Genomic DNA, 23,322 nt, shown 5'->3' with positions numbered 1-23,322 from the left:
TTTATTCCTCCCTTTCTAGTGACTCTTCTGTGGACTTCCACATTTTTGGTATTTCTATCCCATACGTCACTAGCTCATGGACTCTTGCCAATATGAAAGAAATGAATTTATAAGGTAAGTTCTTACATAAATTATGTTTTTCTGAGCCAACATTGTCTAAGGCGGATCCTGTTCAGGAGTCTTCTGACAATGTTCAAGATATGCAGCAGCTTTCTCCTCAAGTGTCCCAAATGTTATCGTCTACACATGCAGTGCCCTGCGCTTCCTCTCTAGCTCCGCCTGGAGTTACGTTGCAAGACATTCCTTCCCTCATGTCCTCTGCGGTATCTGATGCGTTGTCTGCTTTTCCCATGCTGAAGGGAAAGCGCAAGAGGAAATGTAGGGTTTCTGACACAGTCGTAGCTATTTCGAATGTTCCCTCCCTGAAATCTGAGGAGGAAGATACTTCAGTAGCATCTGAGGGTGAAATCTCAGACTCAGACAGTGTAATTCCTTCTTCTGATACTAAAGTTGTATCCTTCAGGTTTAAGCTGGAACACCTCCGTTTGTTACTTTAGGAGGTTTTGGCTACCTTTGACGAGTCCGACACTGTCGTAGTCAATCCTAAGAAGTCTAGCAAGCTAAGAAAATTTTGATGTACCTTCCATGGTGGAGGTTTTACCTGTACCAGATCGGGCTACAGAGATTATTACTAAGGAATGGGAGAGACCGGGTATTCCTTTTTCTCCATCCCCTATTTTTAAAAAGATGTTTCCTATTGCTGACTCTATCAAGGAGTTTTGGCAGACGGTCCCCAAGGTGGAAGGGGAAATTTCCACTTTAGCTAAGAGGACCACTATTCCCATAGAGGATAGTTGTTCCTTTAAGGATCCTATGGATAAGAAGTTGGAAGGTTTTCTCAAAAAGATGTATGTTCACCAGGATTTAAAATGGCAATCTGCGGTGTGTATTTCTACCGTCACTAGTGCGGCAGAATACTGGTTTGATGCGTTGTCTGATTCTATTCCTTGACGAGATCCAAGATAGGATCAAGGCCCTTAAATTGGCCTATTCTTTTATTAGAGCCTTATGGTTGAAATCCTGGTCTGCGGATGTGTCATCTAAATCTAAGCTTTTGGCGATTCCCTACAAGGGTAAGACCTTGTTTGGGCTGGGCCTGGCTGAGATTTTTTCTGACATTTCGGGAGGAAAGGATAATTTCCTCCCTCAGGATAAGAAGAATAAGCAAAAGGGACGTCAGAGTAATTTTCATTCCTTTTGAAACTTCAAGGGAAAACCTTCCTCTCCCTCTGCAAAGCAGGAACAGTCCAAGCCTTCCTGGAGGTCCAACCAGTTGTGGAACAAGGGAAAGTAATCTTTGAAGCCCGCTAATGATTCAAAGTCGGCATGAAGGGTTTGCCCCCAATCCAGGACCGGATTTTGTGGGGGGCAGACTTTACTTCTTCACTCAGGCTTGGGTTCGGGATGTTCAGGATCCCTGGGCGGTGGACATTGTGTCCCAGGGATACAAACTAGGGTTCAAGACATTTCCTCCCAGGGGCAGGTTTCTGCTCTCAAGATTATCTGTAGACCAGATAACAAGAGAGGCGTTCTTACACTGTGTTCAAGACCTTTCTGACCTGGGATTGATTAGTTCCTGTTCCAATGCAGGAACAGGGTCTAGGATTTTACTCCAATATGTTCATGGTTCCCAAAAAAGAGGGAACTTTCAAACCAATTCTAGATCTCAAAAGTCTAAACAAGTTCCTTAGAGTACCGTCCTTCAAGATGGAAACTATTCGTTCCATTCTTCCCTTGGTTCAAGAGGGTACATTTTTGACAACAGTAGATTTAAAGGACATGTACCTGCATGTTCCCATCCACAGGGATCATCACAAGTTTCTGAGCTTTGCATTTCTAGACAAACACTTCCAGTTTGTGGTTCTTCCATTCGGCCTTGCCACAGCTCCCATAATTTTTTCAAAAGTCCTGGGATCCCTGTTGGCAGTGCTCCGGTTGCAGAGCATTGCAGTGGCGCCTTATCTGGACGACATTCTGGTTCAGGCACCATCCTTTCAACAAGTGATCTCCCACACGGAGATGTTATCCTTCCTGCACTCTCACGGATGGAAGGTGAATTTAGGAAAGAGTTCCTTAATTCCAGCTACAAGGGTAGTGTTCTTGGGAACCATAATAGATTCCCTATCAATGAAAATATTTCTGACAGAGGTCAGAAAATCAAAGATCTTCAATTCTTGTCTGGCGCTTCAGTGGGTCAATGTATGGAGATGATCGGTCTGATGGTAGCTGCCATGGACATCATTCCGTTTGCCCGTTTCCACTTCAGACCTCTGCAGTTATGCATGCTCAGGCAGTGGAATGGAGATTATGCGTATCTGTCTCCCCGATTACATCTGGACCAGACGACAAGAGATTCTCTTCTTTGGTGGTTGTCTCAGGAACATCTCTCCCAGGGAACCTGCTTCCGCAGACCCACCTGTGTGATTGTGACAACAGACGCCAGCCTGCTGGGATGGGGAGCAGTCTTCCGCTCTCTAAAGGCTTAGGGGACATGGACTTGGGAGGAGTCTGTTCTACCCATAAACATTCTGAAGCTGAGGGCAAACTTCAATGCTCTTCTGGCCTGGCCTCAGTTAGCTTCAGCCCGGTTTATCAGGTTCCAGTCGGACAACATGAGTTCCTCCCTAATGGTTGATGTAAGCCACTGAAGTTAAGAGTTCCTTTGCCATGACAGAGGTAGCCAAAATTATTCAGTGGGCGGAGACCCACAACTGCTGTCTATCTGTGATCCACATTCCAGGAGTGGACAATTGGGAAGCAGATTTTCTGAGCAGACAGACCTTTCACCCACGGGAGTATGAACTCCATCCGGAGGTGTTTTCCAGCTTGATTCACAAATGGGGACAGCCGGAACTGGATCTCATGGCATCTCCTCAGAATGCCAAGCTCCCGAGGTACGGGTCGAGGGATCCTCAGGCTGTACTGATAGATGCTCTGGCGGTCCCTTGGAATTTCAGTCTTGCATACCAATTTCCTCCGTTCGCTCTCATTCCTCGGGTCATTGCTCGAATGAAACAGGAGAGGGCGCCGGTGATCCTAATTGCACTGGCGTGGCTTCGCAGGATCTGGTATGCAGACCTAGTTGAGATGTCATCTCTCCCACCTTGGAGACTTCCACTGAGGAAGGACCTTCTACTTCAAGGGCCCTTCCTTCATCCAAATCTTGTTTCTCTTAAACTGATGGCTTGGAAATTGAACGTTTTAACCCTATCTAAGCGGGGATCATTGAGACCATGATTCAGGCTTGTAAGCCTGTTACCAGGAAGATTTACTAAAAGATATGGCGTAAATATCTTTATTGGTGTGAATACAGAGGCTATTCTTGGAGTAGAGTTTGGATTCCTAGAATTCTTTTTTTTTTTTTTTTTTCTCCAAGAAGGTTTGGAGAAGGGTTTATCGGCAAGTTCTTTGAAAGGTCATGCCTTGTCTATTTTGTTACATAAACGTCTGGCGGATGTACCAGACGTGCAATTGTTCTGTCAGGCCTTGGTCAGAATCAGGCCTGTGTTTTAAACCTGTTACTCCTCCCTGGAGTTTTAACCTTGTTCTTAAGGTTCTTCATCAGGCTCCGTTTGAGCCTATGCATTCCTTAGATATTAAATTATCTTGGAAGTTTTGTTTTTTGTTGCTATTTCATCTGCTCGTAGAGTCTCAGTACGAGTCCCCTTCCCTTATTCTGCATACTAAGTTAGGTTTTCTCCCTAAAGTGTTTTCGTATAGGGACATTAATCAGGAGATTGTTGTTCCTTCTTTATCTCCTAACCCATTTTCTCATAAGGAACGTCTGCTGCACAACTTAGACGTGGTGCATGCGTTAAAATTCTATTTACAGGCGACTTTAGATTTTTTCCAGTCTTCTGCTCTGTTTGTGGTTTTCTCTGGGAAACGTAAGGGGCAGAAAGCTACGGCTACTTCTCTGTCTTTGTGGCTGAAGAGTATCATTCGCTTGGCCTATAAAACTGCTGGACAGCAGCCTCCTGAGAGGGTCACGGCTCATTCTACGAGGGCTGATTTCTCTTCCTGGGCATTCAAAAATGAAGCTTCTGTGGAACAGATTTGCAAGGCTGCAACTTGGTCCTCTCTTCAGTTTTTTTTCAAAATTCTATAAATTTGATACTTTTGCCTCGGCTGAGGCGTCTTTTGGGAGAAAGGTTCTTCAAGCAGTGGTGCCTTCGGTTTAGGTTCCCTGACTTGTCCCTCCCTTATCATCTGTGTTCTCTAGCTTGGGTATTGATTCCCAATAGTAATTAGATGATCCGTAGACTCACTGTGTCATTAGAAAGAAAATTATTAAATTTATGCTTACCTGATAAATGTATTTCTTGACACGGTGAGTCCACGGCCCGCCCTGTTTTTTTGTAAGGCAGGTTTTTTTGCTGTATTATGAACCTCAGGCACCTCTGCACCTTGTTGCTTCCTTTCTCTCCTTTTACTTTAGTCGAATGACTGGGGTTGGAGGGAAGGGAGGTGATATTTAACAATTTTGCTGTGGTGCTCTTTGCTGCCTCCTGCTGGGCAGGAGTGATATTCCCAATAGTAATTAGAGGATCCGTAGACTCACTGTCAAGAAATAAATACATTTTATTAGGTAAGCATAAATTTAGTTTTTCACAAATTTTGTTGTAGAGTTCTCATGTCATGAAATTGCAATCTTCTTGTTGAAACCAATGTATTTTTAAATTATTGTTTGTAGATTATTGGGGTGGTATAAATTCCTATATAATTTGAATTTATTTTTAGGATGATTACATGGAGGCATTAGAAAGACTTCACGCCACTGTCTCAAAAGCTTACAAAGCAAATCCTGACATGAACTTTGAGGTTTTCATCCACAAAGTGGATGGCTTATCTGATGACCACAAAATCGAAACTCAGCGGGACATTCATCAAAGAGCAAACGATGATCTTGCTGATGTCGGCCTTGAAAAACTTCATCTTAGGTATGTAACTGACTTATATGTCCAGAACTTCAAATTTTAAATTTGTCTTTTATATTTATCCAATGTAAAACAGTCTTCGAAGTCTTCAAGTACAGGCAGTACAGGGTTAAAAGGTGCCCATCTAACTCGGCGAAAGTTTTTTTTTTTTTTTTTTTTACCATAATTTAACTAGCGACTGGTTTGGGTGCCCAATACTAGCTTCACTAGGATACTAGTAGAGCCTATGTACTGAGATAATAGCGGATAACTTAACCACATTTAGCATAAAGAGCATTTACAAATGTGACTCGTAGCATTAAGCAGAGACACAGGAATCGGTATAAACGTGCAATCGCTTATGATAAATCCTTTATGGTTTATAACCATTAACTTCTAATGCTATGGAACCTGTTGGGTATTAATTTAATTTGTGTAATCTAGTTCTCTGCTCCAACCGGATGCGATCTTAAATCGCTATTAGTACAGCTAAATTGATTTAACATCAGCACTGTAGTTGCTATATTAACATTCAGCTATCACTTCTGAATCTCTAATGTGTACTACACTGTATACTAACCACTTGAACAGCACTACTATACTGTGGTTAACTTAGGATGTTCACAATCATTAGTAGTTCATTTAGAGGGGTATATTATTAGCATCACAATTGTCATATCAATATTTAGTTTATACTCCTAATATTTAAATTTGTGGTATAGTGTACACGAATCCTTTTAAATAACGGCACCATATTAGGCTGAAATTCATATGCCTCAAGTTAAATGTTAAATGACATACTATCAGTACCACAATTGCTACAATACTATTACACTCCTAATATCGAGTGTGTGATACATAGTATAGTAATTTAGTGAACATAGTTATCATAATATACATTTTGTAACATACCTTTCTTTAAATACAGTGATCAATGCAAATTTACCATATTATACATGGAAGTTCTGATCTCTAATTAGCAGTGGACAAACCGCACCAATAACGGCTAGGATTTAAGCAGACAGCAGTAAAAGGCTACACAATTTGATATTTTCGAAAATGTAATATTCTAACTTGTACTATACGAAGATTAAGCAGTTAACTCGAAATTTAGAATATTTCAATTCAATTATTTAGGTATATATTCCCATGCAAATACAAGAACTAATCTGTGGCATAGGAAAACAGTTTTAACCCAGCAATATTTATTACCAATTGGGTTTTCCTAATCCATTTTATGATTTTACCCTCTGTGGGTACATAGCTTTTATACCACGCTATTTAGAGCCAATAAGGGTTAATTCTACTACTCACCTAGGGTTTCTTTAATTTAACCCGTATTGTAACTTGATTTTCTGCCAGCATTTTAGTTTTAACACACCAATTGTTTTAACACGTTCTAATAATAATAATTTTCATTATCCTCAGGCATGGTACCCCAGGATTGGCGTAAAGCTGATGTGGTGCCACTCTTCAAAAAGGGAAGCAGGGATGATCCAGGAAGCTATAGACCAGTTAGTCTGACATCAATAGTGGGGAAGATATTTGAAGGGATTATAAGGGATTATATTGATGAGCATATTCGTGTAAACAAGATTATGAGTTCTAATCGGCATGGCTTTAGGAGAAATAGATCATGTCAAACTAATCTAATTAGATTCTACGAGGAAGTAAGTCAAAATATAGATAAAGGGGAATCAGTGGATGTGATATACTTAGATTTTGCAAAGGCATTTGATACAGTGCCACATGAGAGATTAATGCACAAAATTAAGGGACTGGGAATAGCTGAAAATGTTAGCTCATGGATAAATAACTGGATAAAAGATAGGGAGCAACGAGTAGTAGTAAATGGATCATACTCAGATTGGACAAAGGTAATCAGTGGCGTCCCCCAGGGATCAGTACTGGGCCCTGTTCTTTTTAATATTTTTATAAATGACTTGGAGCAAGGATTAAATAGCGACATCTCTATTTTTGCAGATGATACTAAGTTAAGTAAGGTCATAAGGTCAGAGCAGGACGAACTGTCTTTACAAAGGGATTTGCTAAAATTAGAACTATGGGCAAGTGAATGGAAAATGAGATTTAATACGGAAAAACGCAAGGTTCTACATTTTGGAAGTAAAAATAAGCAGGCTACGTATTTTTTAAATGGGACAAGACTTAGCCAAACACAGGAGGAAAGGGATTTGGGATTAGTAATAGATAACAAGCTAAAGATGGGTGCACAATGCAGGGCAGCGGCTTCAAAGGCTAATAAGATACTAGCATGTATTAAAAGAGGTATTGATTCAAGGGAGGAAAGCATAATTCTGTCATTATATAAAGCCCTGGTAAGACCTCACCTTGAGTTTGGAGTGCAGTTCTGGGGACCAATTGCTAAAAAAGATATTGCAGAACTAGAAAAAGTTCAGAGAAGGGCCACAAAGCTAATAAGGGGATTGGAGAAATTAACCTATGAGGAGAGGCTAGCCAAACTGGGTCTGTTTTCTTTAGAAAAAAGGCGCTTGAGAGGTGACATGATTACTTTATATAAATATATTCAAGGCCCATATACAGAGATGGCAGAAGCTCTGTTTATTCCAAGAAAATTGTTTCTGACAAGAGGTCATAATTTTAAGGTTGGAGGAAAGGAGATTTAATCTCCTGCGACGGAAACGTTTTTTCACTGTGAGAGCAATAAAATTGTGGAACTCATTACCAAAGGAGGTAGTGAATGCCAATACCATAGATACATTTAAAAATAGTCTGGATAAGTTTCTGTATACAAACAAAATTCATGGATATGATTGCTAGTATTAAATGGGTCACATTTTAATGGGGTTATTTAAGCTTAACTGGAGCTTTTTGTAAGTATTTTAGATTTGTATAGGTTGAACTCGATGGACTTCAGTCTTTTTTTCAACCTTATCTACTATGTTACTATGTAATAAAGATTTATGTTTTAATTTGTGTGACTTTTTTCCAACTCTAATTTATTCAAGGGTCTTATTTGAGTGCTTATACAGTATCACTTCTTTGTTCAGTTCCTTTAACTGACAATTACCAATTGTTGTGTTTCTGATACTAAGCACCTAACCACACATTATTAATTTTATTTCAAGGCCATTTGACCTTATTTGAACGGTAATAGACCCCCCTTTTTGTCATTTCCAGCAAGTGGTGCCATCATTTCAAACTTACTCCAATGCATGCTCTGACACCAGCATCACTTGTAGCATGAGTTTGAATGCATGCTATCTATAGCTATATTTGTCTAAACATTTCATAGAAACATTTATGCTGAGAATAAGTAAATGGAATCAGCTGACAATCATCCTTCTATTCACATGGTACCAGATCCCACATTGTTATTATTGCCACTTTTGGTCAATTTTGACACTTGCCAGCCCAAGGCAGAACATGCTGTGATCTGAAATGTCATCGCAGGAAATGCAGCATGTCTGCAGACAGAATGGGACACATGCAGGAACTGTTAGTGCTATCACTTTGCAGCGCAGCTTCACATCAGGCTGTTCTCTTCAAACAGTGCTTGGCTCTGGCTGAACTGTGAAAGTTTTCCTTAACACAGTGCAGCCAGAGTGGACCTCTGTTTAAAGAGGACTGAAAAGCAGCAGCACGTTGATTGACTTGCTTTCAGTGATATATTTTTTTTTCCTTCCCGTCCTCTATCCTTTTATGATGCTAAGATGTTCTTGTGAGCAATGCACCCTTTTTATCTCACTACATTTTTACCTTTCTAATTTATGTGATATTAGATCATAAGCAAAGGAAACAAATCAAGAGATATTTTAAAAACTTAACTTTTTTTTTTCTCTGCAGCTAATTTGCAAAGCCATTTTCAACTGCCCCAATGTATTAAACTTTAAAAGTTACTTTAGTCTCCAATTGATCAACACATTGCAATTATCAAGTAGGTTGATACTTTTAAAGTGGGGTACACCAATTTGTATTTTATTATATTTTGTATATGGCTTGCTAGTACATTGCAAACTATAACTTGTGGGGAATGCTCCTAGTTTATTTATATTGCCGTGCTAGGTATTTATGGATTCTGTTTTCTTGTTTAGAATACGAGTGATAGTTGCCGGTTTATGAAGGGTCTAAATAAAAGTTTACATAGCTGTAAATTTATACAATTGCTTTACTCTTCTTTTGTAAGTGATTAATATACCTATGCAGTAAAAACCTATATATGCTCAATTTTGAGAGTAGCGTTTAAGACATTTCTGGAGATCTGTATATCCTATACATTTTAAAGGCACATTCAGCAATGGCTCTCTTGTTAATGAGAACAAAGTTAACTGCTCAGCCACCAGTCTAGGAAAAGCAGTACAGTTTAGTGAAGCATAACATGCTGGACATCTATAGCTTTGTAAGAGAAATATGTCAAGTATGGAAGTATAATACATTAAATTTGCACTTAAATCAGGGCTTGACAAACCCAGGAGTCAAGGAGCCACTGGCTCCTAGAGATTTACCCCTTGGTCCTAACTGTTTTGGTTTATCTTCATATTTCTATATACAAATACCACTGACTGTCTCCTAAAAGTATGTGTGACTTCTAAATATTCTTACTGTCTCCTAAATTTTAAATTGCATTGTTGACTCCTGACTTAAATACTTTAGATTGGCGTAAAGGACCAGAAAAGGAGAAAATGACATTTCACCTGTGATTACTGTAAAAAAAATAAAATAAAAAAAAAATAACACTAGGGGTAAACAGACTAGAACCTTGAATGAGTGTATTTGATATTTTTAGGTTGTTAAATTTGAAGGGAACAGTTTTGGTTTATGACTTAATGCTTCTAAGGAAAAATAAGTTCCTAAAATCTTATATCTAACTCTGACTTTTTCTGTGTTTTAGAACATGCTAAAGACCTTAGTGTTGCATTTAAAGGGACATGAAACATAAAATTTGTATTTCATGTTTCAGATAGAGCATTTAATTTAAAAAAAAAAACAAAAAAAACTTTCCTACTTCTATTACTTTTGCTTCATTTTCTTGGTATCCTTTCTTAAAGGAGAAGCAATGCCCTACTGGGAGCTAGATGAACACATCTTATGAGCCAATAACAGGCATATATGTGCAGCCACTAATCAGTAGCTTCTGAGCCTACATAACTATGCTTTATAACAAAGTATACCAAATGAATGAAGCAAATTAGATAATATAAGTAAATTAGAAAGCTGTTTAAAATTGTATGTTCTATCTGAATCATAAAAGGAAAAAAATCTGGGTTTTATGTCCCTTTTACTTAGTGTAATTTATATTTTGTTCAGTGCATACCTTTTTAAAATGTATTCCACTTACATTGCTTATCATCATTATTTTTTTTTTCTTTCTCAGTTTTTATTTGACTAGTATTTATGACCACTCAATATTTGAAGCCTTCAGTAAAGTTGTACAGAAACTTATCCCACAACTACCAACTCTAGAAAACCTGCTAAATATATTTATCTCTGTAAGTATAAAACACCTCAATTATTTTACAAAATATGTAATTTATTTTTTCCAACTCAAAATGTTTTGGTGTGAATCATTTGTTACAGGGAAATTTTTGGAGTAATTCAGAAATTCCACATATTAGTTTAATGGACATTTTAAACATTACTCTTTATTTTGGGTAAAAACTTGTGCTCTGTCTCACGCTCCCTAGAGAGGCCAGAAAGCGTTATCTGTTAGCTTGATTTTTAAAATGCTAAATATAAATTACCTAAACCATTTATTTGATTTGCAGGTCAGAAATCCCTGCTTTTTTCGCCTCCATGGGAGCTGGAAACAATTTTTTTTTTTATTTTTTTACAAAAACCCAAAAATTGTGTTTGCTGTCCTTTTTTAATAGTAGGGATAACCTGACCACCAATCAAATTCTGTAGCTTGCTTCTACTTTACTTAACATGGAGACAAATGAGCTCATTTTATTGTAATTCAACATGTCCATTTTCCTCTGTTTCCTTACAACTTTTATTTGCAGACCCTCTTCTTTGCAAAAACACTCCAAATCTGTCAGATTGTGAGGGCATCTATTGTGCACAGCCCACTTAAGACCACCCCACAGATTTTCGATTGGATTCAGGTCTGGGCTCTGACTGGGCCATTCCAAAACTTTAATCTTCTTCTGATGAAGCCATTCCTTTGTTGATTTGGATGTATGCTTTGGGGCGTTGCCATGCATAAAGATGAAGTTCCTCTTCATGTTCAGCTTTCTAGCAGAAGCCTGAAGGTTTGGTGCCAATATTGTCTGGTATTTGGAACTGTTCATAATTCCCTCTACCTTGACTAAGACCCCATTTCCAGCTGATGAAAAACAGACCCAAAGCATGACGCTTCCACCAAAATGCTTCACTGTGGGTATGGTGTTCTTTTGGTTATATGCAGTGTTGTTTTTGCGCCGAACATATCATTTGGAATTATGGCAAAAAGTTTAATCTTGGTTTCATCAAACCAGAACACCTTTTGCGACATGCTTTTGGGAGACTTCTGTCATACTCTGCAAGGGAGCAGGTTCAGGAGTTGGGAGCTGTTGCGCAGAGGTGTCAGGTTCTGGGGTTAAAGTTGTTTTGTTTGCGTGAGTCTTTCTTTTTTGGCATAATTAAACAGGTTCAAGGTTTTAGGAAATAAAGCTGATGGTTTTATTGATAGGATAATTAGCAATGCAGAGATATGCAAACTAGATAAGGCAAAGTCTATAGGCTGTATACTGGAACTCTGTAGTAACAGGCAGGAATACAGATCTTTTTAATAACAGACAGGATACTTGCATATGCTGTAGACTGGAACTTTGTAGTGAACTGCTGGTGCAATGCCGCCCCCTGCAGATTTGCGGCCAATCCACCGCTAGCAGGGGGTGTCAGTCAACCCGATCATATTCGTTCGGGTTGATTTCTGGCAATGTCTGTCCGCCGCCTCAGAGCAGGCGGACAAGTTATGGAGCAGTGGTCTTTAGACCCCTGCTTCATAACTTGTGTTTCCGGTGAGCCTGAAGGCTCGCCAGAAACACGGGGCTTCAAGCTCCTTACGGAGCTTGATAAATATGCCCCTAGGGGTTAATCTTCCCTTTATTGGGACGTTTTTCCTCTTTGGGCTAATTCTGTTGAAATACTTTATTAGTATGTGTGTGGCTTATGTTTTATACAGTGATTTATGTATAAACTTAAAATTTGGCAGTTGGTTTTCTTTGCTTGGTTGGCTAGAACAGGCTAACTGACAGACTGCTTGAGCGTTTGTGTAAATTAAGCTCTGGTGTTGTCGGCAGAGGGAAACGCGTGCCTTTTTTACTTGCGTAGTTTCCTCTCTCTGCCGGTCATGTGACTTCTCTCTGCTGTCGGATATTCACGAAGCGGAGCAGCGTCATTGAATTTCAGTCTCTTCAGTGCGATCTACTATATGATCGTTTTAGAGACTTCTGGCAGCCAAATTGTGTAAGTGTTACGGTAAGGCACCTCAACCTGAGGTGTAGGGGGCCTGATTGGTTTATTATTTTAAAGAAATTTTGCATAACGTTAAGCGGCTGTGGCATTAAAAATTCTTAAAGTGACAGTGTATTTAAAAATAAAAAAAATACTATTTGTGGAATTTTTTTATTTAGTATTATGGACATGGACTAAGACTGTGTCTTTTGACAAATGCTTGTTATTCTTTGAGGCACAAATTTTTTGCCTATTCAATTCTGTGCTGCATGCTTAGCTAGAACACTTCAATTTAAAGATATATTGTTGCCCTCTGAGCCCAATGTCTCTAAGGATGATGCTGTTCACGCAATGCCACAGCTTTCTCCTCAAACATCCAAAGCCTCTATGGCGTCACATACAGTGCCCTGCAGTTCCTCTCAGCCTCTTGGAGGAGTTTATTTGCCTGCAGAATTTGCTGCACAGGTATCTTCTGCAGCATTATCTGCTTTTCCTATGCTGGGAAAACGCAAGAGGAAAATTAGAGATTCAGATAGTAAGGTTTCTGTTCCACAAACTGCTACGCAAGTTGCCCTCATAAGTCTGATGTTGAGGATACGTCGGTAGCCTCTGAGGGGGAAATCTCAGATTCGGACAGTATTATTCCTTCATCTGATACTGAAGAAGTGAACTTCAGATTTAAGCTTGGACACCTTTGTGTACTGTTAAAGGAGGTATTGGCTACTTTGGACGACTCTCTAATACTTCTGTCGTCGTCAACCCTAAGAAGTCTAATAAACTTAATAAATACTATGATGTTCCTTTCTCTGTGGAAGTTTTTCCTGTCCTAGACCGTGTGACGGGGATTATTTCACAGGAATGGGAGAAGCCAGGGATTCCTTTCTCTCCGTCTCCTATATTTAAAAAGATGTTTACTGTTGCTGACTCCATTAAAGATTCTTGGCGCACGGCGCCTAAAGTAGAAGGGGCTATTTCTACTCTGGCTAAGAGAACTACGATCCCTATAGAGGATAGCTGCTACTTTAAGGATCCCATGGACAAAAAGCTGGAAGCTTATTTGAAGAAGATGTATGTTCATCAAGGTCTTCAATGGCAACCTGCAGTTTGTATTGCCACAGTACTCGGTTGGAGGAGATACAAGATGGTATTAAGGCTCTCAAACTAGCCAATTCCTTTATTTTTGATGCTAACATGCAAGTTATTAGACTGGGAGCCAAGATGTCTGGCTTCTCTGTCCTAGGCCATAGGGCATTGTGGCTAAAATTTTGGTCAGCTGATGTTACCTCTAAGTCCAAGCTTCTGGCGCTTCCTTTCAAGGGTAAGACCTTGTTCGGAACTGGTCTGGCAGAAATATTTTCTGATATTACGGGTGGAAAAGGATCTTTTCTACCGCAAGACAAGAAGAACAGACTTGAAGGTCGTCAAAGTAATTTTCGCTCCTTTTTTAACGTCAAAGGTCAAAAGTCTTCCTCTCCCTCTTCTAAACAAGAGCAGTCCAAGTCTTCTTGGAAGCCAAATCAGTCTTGGAATAAGGGGAAGCAATCAAAGAAACCCTCAGCTGAGTCTAAGTCAGCATGAAAGGTCGGCCCCTGGTCCGGGATCGGATCAAGTGAGGGGCAGACTTTCCTTATTTGGTCAAGCGTAGAGACAAGATTTCCCAGATCCTTGTGCTGTGGACATAGTATCTCAGGGTTACAAAATAGAATTTAAAACTTTCCCTCCTAGGGGCAGATTCCACCTCCAAGATTATTTGCAGACCAGTTAAAAAAAGGCATTCTTGAACTGCGTTCAGGACCTTTCCTCCCTCGGAGTGATTGTTCCTGTTCCAGTAAGGAAACAGGGTCTAGGATTCTATTCAAATCGGTTTGTGGTGCCCAAAAAAGAGGGAACTTATCGACCCATTTTAGACCTAAAGTGCCTCAAAAAGTTTCTCAGGGTACCGTCCTTCAAAATGGAAACCATTTGTTCCATTCTTCCTTTGGTCCAAGAGGGTCAGTTCATGACGACCATAGACCTAAAGGACGCATATCTTCATGTTCCCATCCACAGGGATCATCACAAATTCCTGAGATTCGCCTTTCTAGACAAACACTTTCAGTTTGTTGCTCTTCAGTTTGGCCTTGCCACAGCTCCCAGAATTTTCTCAAAGGTTCTGGGGGCTCTCTTGGCAGTGATCAGGTCTCGGGGAATTGCAGTGGCGCCGTACCTGGACGACATATTGGTTCAGGCGCCACCTTCTTAACAAACAAACTCTCATACAGAGATCTTGTTGTCTTTTCTACGTTCCAGCTACAAGGGTGGTTTTCTTAGGGACCATAATAGATTCCCCATCTATGAAAAATTTTCTAAAGGAGGTCAGAAAATCCAAAATTCTCTCCTCTTGCCTCTCTCTTCAGTCTACTGTTCGGCTATCAGTGGCTCAATGTGTGGAGGTAATTGGTCAGATGGTCTCTTCCATGGACATTATTCCCTTTGCTCGATTTCATTTAAGAGCTCTGCAATTATGCATCTCAAACAATGGAACGGAGACCATTCGGATCTGTCTCAGAGGATAGATCTAGACCAGTCGACAAGAGATTCTCTCCCGTGGTGGCTTTCTCAGGGCACATGCTTCCAGAGACCTTCCTGGGTGATTTTGACAACAGACGCCAGCCTGCTAGGTTGGGGAGCAGCCTGGGACTCGTTAAAGGTGCAGGGACTATGGACTCGGGAGGAGTTTACTCTTCCCATAAACATCTTGGAGTTGAAAGTGATTTACAATGCTCTGATGGCTTGGCCTCAATTGTCTTTTTAGCACGGTTTATCACCACCTCAGTGGCTTACATCAACCACCAGGGAGGAACTCAGAGTTCCTTAGCCATGAAGGAGGTGGCACGGATTATTCAGTGGGCATAAGCTCACAATTGTTGTCTATCTGCCATCCACATTCCTGGAGTGGACAACTGGGAAGCGAATTTCCTGAGCAGACAGACATTTCATCCCGGGGAGTGGGCTCTCCATCTGAAGGTGTTCTCCAAGTTAACCCTCATATGGGGGTGCCGTAGTTGGAACTGACGGCGTCTCTGCAGAACGCCAAGCTTCCAAGGTACGGTTCAAGGTCAAGAGATCCTCAGGCCGCTCTGATAGATGCTCTAGTGGTTCCTTGGGATTTCAGTCTAGCCATACCTTGTTTCATCCGTTTGCACTCCACGATTTATTACTCGTATCACACAAAAGAGAGCATTAGTAATTCTAATAGCTCTTGCATGGCCTCGCAGGATCTGGTATGCAGACCTAGTGAAGATGTCATCTCGGCTGCCTTGGAGGTTGCCTCTGAGGAAGGACCTTCTAACTCTGGGTCCTTTCCTCTATCCAAATCTCGTTTCTCTGAAGCTGACTGCTTGGAGATTGAATGCTTAGTTCTGTCTAAGCGTGGATTTTCTGAGTCGGTCATTGAGACTATGATCCGGGCTCGCAAGCCTGTTAATCAAAAAATGTACCATAAGGTTTGGCGTAAATACCTTTTATTGGTGTGAATCTAAGGGCTACTCTTGGAGTAGGGTCAGGATTCTTAGAATTTTGTCTTTTCTCCAGGAAGGTCTGGAGAAAAGGGTTGTCAGTCAGTTCTTTGAAAGGTCAGATTTCTGCGTTATCTGGCGGATGTGCCATATGTTCCATCCTTTTTATCAGGCCTGTGTTTAAACCTGTTGCTTCTCCTTGGAGCCTTTAATCTTGTTCTTAAAGTTTTTCAGCAGGCTCCTTTTGAGCCAATGCATTCCATAGATATAAAGTTTTTATCTTAGAAGGTTTTGTTTCTTATTGCTATCTCAGCTTTGCAGTGCGATTCGCCTTACCTTATCTTTCATGCGGATAAGGCGGTTCTTCTTACTAATTTGGGGTTTCTTCCTAAAGTAGGTTCGAATAAAAATATTAATCAGGAAATTGTTGTTCCTTCTCTCTGTCCCAATCCTTCTCATAAAGAACATCTGTTGCACAACTTGGATGTTGTGCGTGCTCTAAAATTCTATCTACAGGCGACTAAGGATTTTCGCCAATCTTCTGCCCCTTTTGTTTGTTTGTTTCTCAGGAAAGCGTAAGGGCCAGAAGGCTACTTCTACTTCTCTTTCCCTCTGGTTGAGAAGTATGATTAGTTTTGCTTATGAGACTGCTGGACAGCAGCCTCCTGAGAAAATTACAGCTCATTCCACTAGGGCTGTCTGATTTTCCAACTAGTAATTGAATGACAATGTGGACTCTCCATATCCGGAACAAAAGAAATTTATCAGGTAAGCATATATTTTGTTTTCCAATTTACTTCTATTAGCTCATTTGTTATGTTCTATTGGTATCCTTCGTTGAAAAGGATATCTAGGTAGGCTCAGGAGCTGCTGATTGATGGCTGCACAAAAATGCTTTGTTATTGGCTCACTCAGTGTGTTAACTAGTACATTGCTGCTTCTTCTACAAAGTATACCAAGAGACTGAAGCAAATTAGATAATTGAAGTAAATTGGAAAGTTTTTTTTAAATTGTATTGTCTATCTGAATCATGAAAGAACTTTTTGTGGGTTTCATGTCCCTTTTTAATGTGTTGTTTTTTCCCCTCTATGGCTTACACACAGTGTTCTGAATTTATTTCAGAGAAAGGATGGTTAGTTTTAAACTTGAAATATTGACCTTGATAGGTAAATAGTTATTTCTTTATATAACTTTAGTTAATTTAATTGTTTTTAAAATATAGTCACAGCTCCAAATATTGTTTTCCGTATTTTCCTGCCACTGGCAGATATTAGTAGTTTACAGGAAATCTGCAACTTTTCTCTTTAGAAAAGGCTGGTGAAGATGGACTAATATTTAAATAATTTGTGTTCTTTGTGGTACCATAAATTTGTCACACTGTATGCTTTATGGTGTTTGGAAACACTTCTAATAGTATAATAACACAGGTTTGCATATAAAAACAATTTTAGCTCACCATACTGCTAATCTGGAAGCACACATTAGATTACTAAATAAAATATTTATAGAAGGGGTTCATAAAAATGCTTTGCTCTATGTATAGCCAATTTTTCATTCTTCTTTAACACATCTTTGTTCATTGGAGATTTATTCCTTATTTATTTATTTAGGCTTTATTGTAATTGCTTAATTATACTTGGTGGGAACATTTTTAAAGGGACATGAAACCCAATTGTTTTCATCCAGAATTCAGATAGAACATACAATTTTAAACAACTTTGCAATTTACTTCAATTATCAAATCTACTTAAAGGGACAGTCTACACCAGATTTTTTATTGTTTTAAAAGATAGATAATTCCCTTATTACCCATTCCCTAGTTTTGCATAACCAACACAGTTATATAAATACACTTTTTCTCCTGTTAAGTGTGGTCAGTCCACGGGTCATTATTACTTCTGGGATATTAACTCCTCCCCAACAGGAAGTGCAAGAGGATTCACCCAGCAGAGCTGCTATATAGCTCCTCCCCTCTACGTCACACCCAGTCATTCTCTTGCACCCAACTAATAGATAGGATGTGTGAGAGGACTGTGGTGATTATACTTAGTTTTATACCTTCAATCAAAAGTTTGTTATTTTATAACAGCACCGGAGTGTGTTGTTCCTTCTCTGGTAGAATTTGAAGAAGAATCTACCTGAGTTTTTGTATGATTTTAGCCGGCGTAGTTAAGATCATGTTGCTGTTCTCGGCCATCTGAGGAGTGAGGTAAACTTCAGATCAGGGGACAGCGGGCAGGTTAATCTGCAAAGAGGTATGTAGCAGCATATTATTTTCTGACAATGGAATTGACTGAGAAAATTCTGCCATACCGATATAATGTAAGCTCAGCCTTAAATGCAGTAGTAGCAACTGGTATCAGGCTGTCATGTATGTATATTTTACACTTCAGTATTCTGGGGAATGGCACTTCACTGGGATAATACTGTATGCATAAGACTTTGGCCTAATTTGCACTAGCAACAGGCTTTATAATGACATTTCATTTATTTGATGTTAAACGTTTTTGCTGGCATGTTAAATCGTTTAATTTTCTGAGGTACTGGGTGAAAAAATGTTTTGGGCACTGTTTTTTTCCACTTGGCAGTCGTTTTATTTAATTTAAGACAGTTTACTGATCTCCCTCACTGTTGTGTGTGAGGGGGAGGGGCCTATTTTGGCGCTTTTGCTACGCATCAAAAAATTCAGTCAGAAGCCTCTTGTCTTCCCTGCATGATCCGGTTCGTCTCTACAGAGCTCAGGGGTCTTCAAAACTTATTTTGAGGGAGGTAATCACTCACAGCAGAGCTGTGAGATTGTAGCTGACTGTAAAAAAACGTTTATTTCTGTACTTTTTTTCTGCTATCAGGGTTAGTTATCCATTGCTAATGGGGGCAATCCTTTGCTAAAATTGTGTTTTTACCGGAAAAGATTTGATGTTATAGTTTCTCAGTTTATTATTTCTCAACTGTCATAACTTTTTTCTGTGCTTCTTAAAGGCACAGTACGTTTTCATATTATTTGTAAATTACTTTGAAAAGTTTTTCCAAGTTGCTAGTTTATTTGCTAGTGTGTTAAACATGTCTGATTCAGAGGAATATCTCTGTGCTATATGTGCTAAAGCCAAAGTGGAGCCCAATAGAAATTTATGTACTAATTGCATTGATGCTACTTTAAATAAAAGTCAATCTGTACAAATTGAACATATTTCACCAAACAACGAGGGGAGAGTTATGCCGACTAACTCGCCTCACGTGTCAGTACCTGCATCTCCCGCTCGGGAGGTGCGTGATATTGTAGCGCCGAGTACATCAGGGCGGCCATTACAAATCACATTACAGGATATGGCTAATGTTATGACTGAAGTTTTGGCTAAATTACCAGAACTAAGAGGTAAGCGTGATCACTCTGGGGTGAGAACAGAGTGCGCTGTTGATAATAGGGCCATGTCTGATACTGCGTCACAGTATGCTGAACATGAGGACGGAGAGCTTCAATCAGCAGGTGACGGTTCTGATCCCAATAGAATGGATTCAGACATCTCTAATTTTAAGTTTAAGCTCGAAAACCTCCGTGTACTGTTAGGGGAGGTATTAGCAGCTCTAAATGATTGTAACACCGTTGCAATCCCAGAGAAATTATGTAGGCTGGATAGATACTATGCGGTACCGGCGAGTACTGACGTATTTCCTATACCTAAGAGGCTTACAGAGATAATTACTAAGGAGTGGGATAGGCCCGGTGTACCCTTTTCCCCCCCCCCTCCTGTGTTTAGAAAAATGTTTCCAATAGACGCCACCACACGGGACTTATGGCAGACGGTCCCTAAGGTGGAGGGAGCGGTTTCTACTCTGGCTAAGCGTACCACTATACCGGTGGAGGATAGCTGTGCCTTTTCAGATCCAATGGATAAAAAATTAGAGGGTTACCTTAAGAAAATGTTTGTTCAACAAGGTTTTATATTGCAACCCCTTGCATGTATTGCGTCTGTCACGGCCGCGGCCGCTTTTTGGTCCGAGTCCCTGGAAGAGACTCTTGACTCAATAACTATAGATGAGATTTCAAACAAGTTTAAGACACTTAAGCTAGCTAATTCATTTATTTCGGATGCCGTAGTACATTTAACTAAACTTACGGCTAAGAATTCCGGATTCGCCATTCAGGCACGCAGAGCACTGTGGCTAAAATCCTGGTCAGCTGACGTTACTTCTAAATCTAAATTACTTAACATACCTTTCAAAGGGCAGACCTTATTCGGGCCCGGGTTGAAAGAAATTATCGCTGACATTACAGGAGGTAAAGGCCATGCCCTGCCTCAAGACAGAGCCCAACCTAAGGCTAGACAGTCTAATTTTCGTTCCTTTTGTAATTTCAAAGCAGGAGCAGCATCAACTTCCTCTGCACCAAAACAGGAAGGAGCTGTTGCTCGCTACAGACAAGGCTGGAGACCTAACCAGTCCTGGAACAAGGACAAGCAGGCCAGGAAACCTGCTGCTGCCCCTAAGACAGCATGAATTGAGGGCCCCCGATCCGGGAACGGATCTAGTGGGGGGCAGACTTTCTCTCTTCGCCCAGGCTTGGGCAAGAGATGTCCAGGATCCCTGGGCGTTAGAGATCATATCTCAGGGATACCTTCTGGACTTCAAATCCTCTCCCCCAAAAGGGAGATTTCATCTGTCAAGGTTGTCAACAAACCAAATAAAGAAAGAGGCGTTTCTACGCTGTGTACAAGATCTTTTACTAATGGGAGTGATCCATCCGGTTCCGCGGTCGGAACAAGGACAAGGGTTTTACTCAAATCTGTTTGTGGTTCCCAAAAAAGAGGGAACTTTCAGGCCAATCTTGGATTTAAAGATCCTAAACAAATTCCTAAGAGTTCCATCGTTCAAAATGGAAACTATTCGGACAATCTTACCCATGATCCAAAAGGGTCAGTACATGACCACAGTGGATTTAAAGGATGCTTACCTTCACATACCGATTCACAAAGATCATTACCGGTATCTAAGGTTTGCCTTCCTAGACAGGCATTACCAGTTTGTAGCTCTTCCATTCGGATTGGCTACGGCTCCAAGAATCTTCACAAAGGTTCTGGGTGCTCTTCTGGCGGTACTAAGACCGCGAGGAATTTCGGTAGCTCCGTACCTAGACGACATTCTGATACAAGCTTCAAGCTTTCAAACTGCCAAGTCTCATACAGAGTTAGTACTGGCATTTCTAAGGTCGCATGGATGGAAGGTGAACGAAAAGAAGAGTTCTCTCTTTCCACTCACAAGAGTTCCCTTCTTGGGGACTCTTATAGATTCTGTAGAAATGAAGATTTACCTGACAGAAGACAGGTTAACAAAGCTTCAAAATGCATGCCGTGTCCTTCATTCCATTCAACACCCGTCAGTAGCTCAATGCATGGAGGTGATCTGTTTAATGGTAGCGGCAATGGACATAGTACCCTTTGCACGCCTACATCTCAGACCGCTGCAATTGTGCATGCTAAGTCAGTGGAATGGGGATTACTCAGACTTGTCCCCTACTCTGAATCTGGATCAAGAGACCAGAAATTCTCTTCTATGGTGGCTTTCTCGGCCACACCTGTCCAGGGGGATGCCATTCAGCAGGCCAGACTGGACAATTGTAACAACAGACGCCAGCCTACTAGGTTGGGGCGCTGTCTGGAATTCTCTGAAAGGTCAGGGACAATGGAATCAGGAGGAGAGTCTCCTGCCAATAAACATTCTGGAATTGAGAGCAGTTTTCAATGCCCTTCTGGCTTGGCCCCAGTTAACAACTCGGGGGTTCATCAGGTTTCAGTCGGACAACATCACGACTGTAGCTTACATCAACCATCAGGGAGGGACAAGAAGCTCCCTAGCAATGATGGAAGTATCAAAGATAATTCGCTGGGCAGAGTCTCACTCTTGCCACCTGTCAGCAATCCACATCCCGGGAGTGGAGAACTGGGAGGCGGATTTCCTAAGTCGTCAGACTTTTCATCCGGGGGAGTGGGAACTTCACCCGGAGGTCTTTGCCCAAATACTTCGACGTTGGGGCAAACCAGAGATAGATCTCATGGCGTCTCGACAGAACGCCAAGCTTCCTCGTTACGGGTCCAGATCCAGGGATCCGGGAGCGGTTCTGATAGATGCTTTGACAGCACCTTGGACCTTCGGGATGGCTTATGTGTTTCCACCCTTCCCGATGCTTCCTCGACTGATTGCCAGAATCAAACAGGAGAGAGCATCAGTGATTCTAATAGCGCCTGCATGGCCACGCAGGACTTGGTATGCAGATCTAGTGGACATGTCATCCTGTCCACCTTGGTCTCTACCTCTGAAACAGGACCTTCTGATCCAGGGTCCCTTCAAACATCAAAATCTAATTTCTCTGAAGCTGACTGCTTGGAAATTGAACGCTTGATTTTATCAAAACGTGGTTTTTCTGAGTCAGTTATTGATACCTTAATACAGGCTAGGAAGCCTGTTACCAGAAAGATTTACCATAAAATATGGCGTAAATACTTATATTGGTGCGAATCCAAGAGTTACTCATGGAGTAAGGTTAGGATTCCTAGGATATTGTCTTTTCTACAAGAAGGTTTAGAAAAGGGTTTATCCGCTAGTTCCTTAAAGGGACAGATTTCAGCTCTGTCCATTCTTTTACACAAACGTCTGTCAGAAGTTCCGGACGTTCAAGCTTTTTGTCAGGCTTTAGCTAGGATCAAGCCTGTGTTTAAAACTGTTGCTCCACCATGGAGTTTGAACTTAGTTCTTAATGTTTTACAGGGTGTTCCGTTTGAACCCCTTCATTCCATTGATATCAAGCTGTTATCTTGAAAAGTTCTGTTTTTAATGGCTATTTCCTCGGCTCGAAGAGTCTCTGAGTTATCTGCCTTACATTGTGATTCTCCTTATCTGATTTTTCATTCAGACAAGGTAGTTCTGCGTACTAAACCTGGGTTCTTACCTAAGGTGGTCACTAACAGGAATATCAATCAAGAGATTGTTGTTCCATCTTTGTGTCCTAATCCTTCTTCGAAGAAGGAACGTCTTCTACACAATCTAGATGTAGTCCGTGCCCTGAAATTTTATCTACAGGCAACTAAGGATTTTCGACAAACGTCTTCCCTGTTTGTCGTTTATTCTGGTCAGAGGAGAGGTCAAAAAGCTTCAGCTACCTCTCTCTCTTTTTGGCTTCGTAGCATAATACGGTTAGCCTATGAGACTGCTGGACAGCAGCCTCCTGAAAGAATTACAGCTCATTCTACTAGAGCTGTGGCTTCCACTTGGGCCTTTAAGAATGAGGCTTCTGTTGAACAGATTTGCAAGGCTGCAACTTGATCTTCTCTTCATACTTTTTCCAAATTTTACAAATTTGACACTTTTGCTTCTTCGGAGGCTGTTTTTGGGAGAAAGGTTCTTCAGGCAGTGGTTCCTTCCGTATAAAGAGCCTGCCTGTC

General features: G+C 40.7%; 1 protein-coding gene across 1 annotated transcript in view; it reads left to right on the top strand.

Annotated features, from left to right (window-relative positions):
• The window catches only part of RRAGC (Ras related GTP binding C), a 69,011-nt gene that overhangs the window by 22,848 nt on the left and 22,841 nt on the right, over positions 1 to 23,322 (top strand). Inside the window, exons 3-4 of the mRNA XM_053707170.1 lie at positions 4,801 to 5,000; positions 10,330 to 10,444. Coding sequence (XP_053563145.1) covers positions 4,801 to 5,000; positions 10,330 to 10,444 — 315 coding nt within the window. The remainder of the gene's footprint in view (positions 1 to 4,800; positions 5,001 to 10,329; positions 10,445 to 23,322) is intronic.

The sequence above is a fragment of the Bombina bombina genome, chromosome 3, assembly GCF_027579735.1.
Source record: "Bombina bombina isolate aBomBom1 chromosome 3, aBomBom1.pri, whole genome shotgun sequence".
Taxonomy (NCBI): Eukaryota; Metazoa; Chordata; class Amphibia; order Anura; family Bombinatoridae; genus Bombina; species Bombina bombina.
Note: the sequence above shows the minus strand (reverse complement) of the source record. Positions and strands in the feature narration are given on the sequence as shown.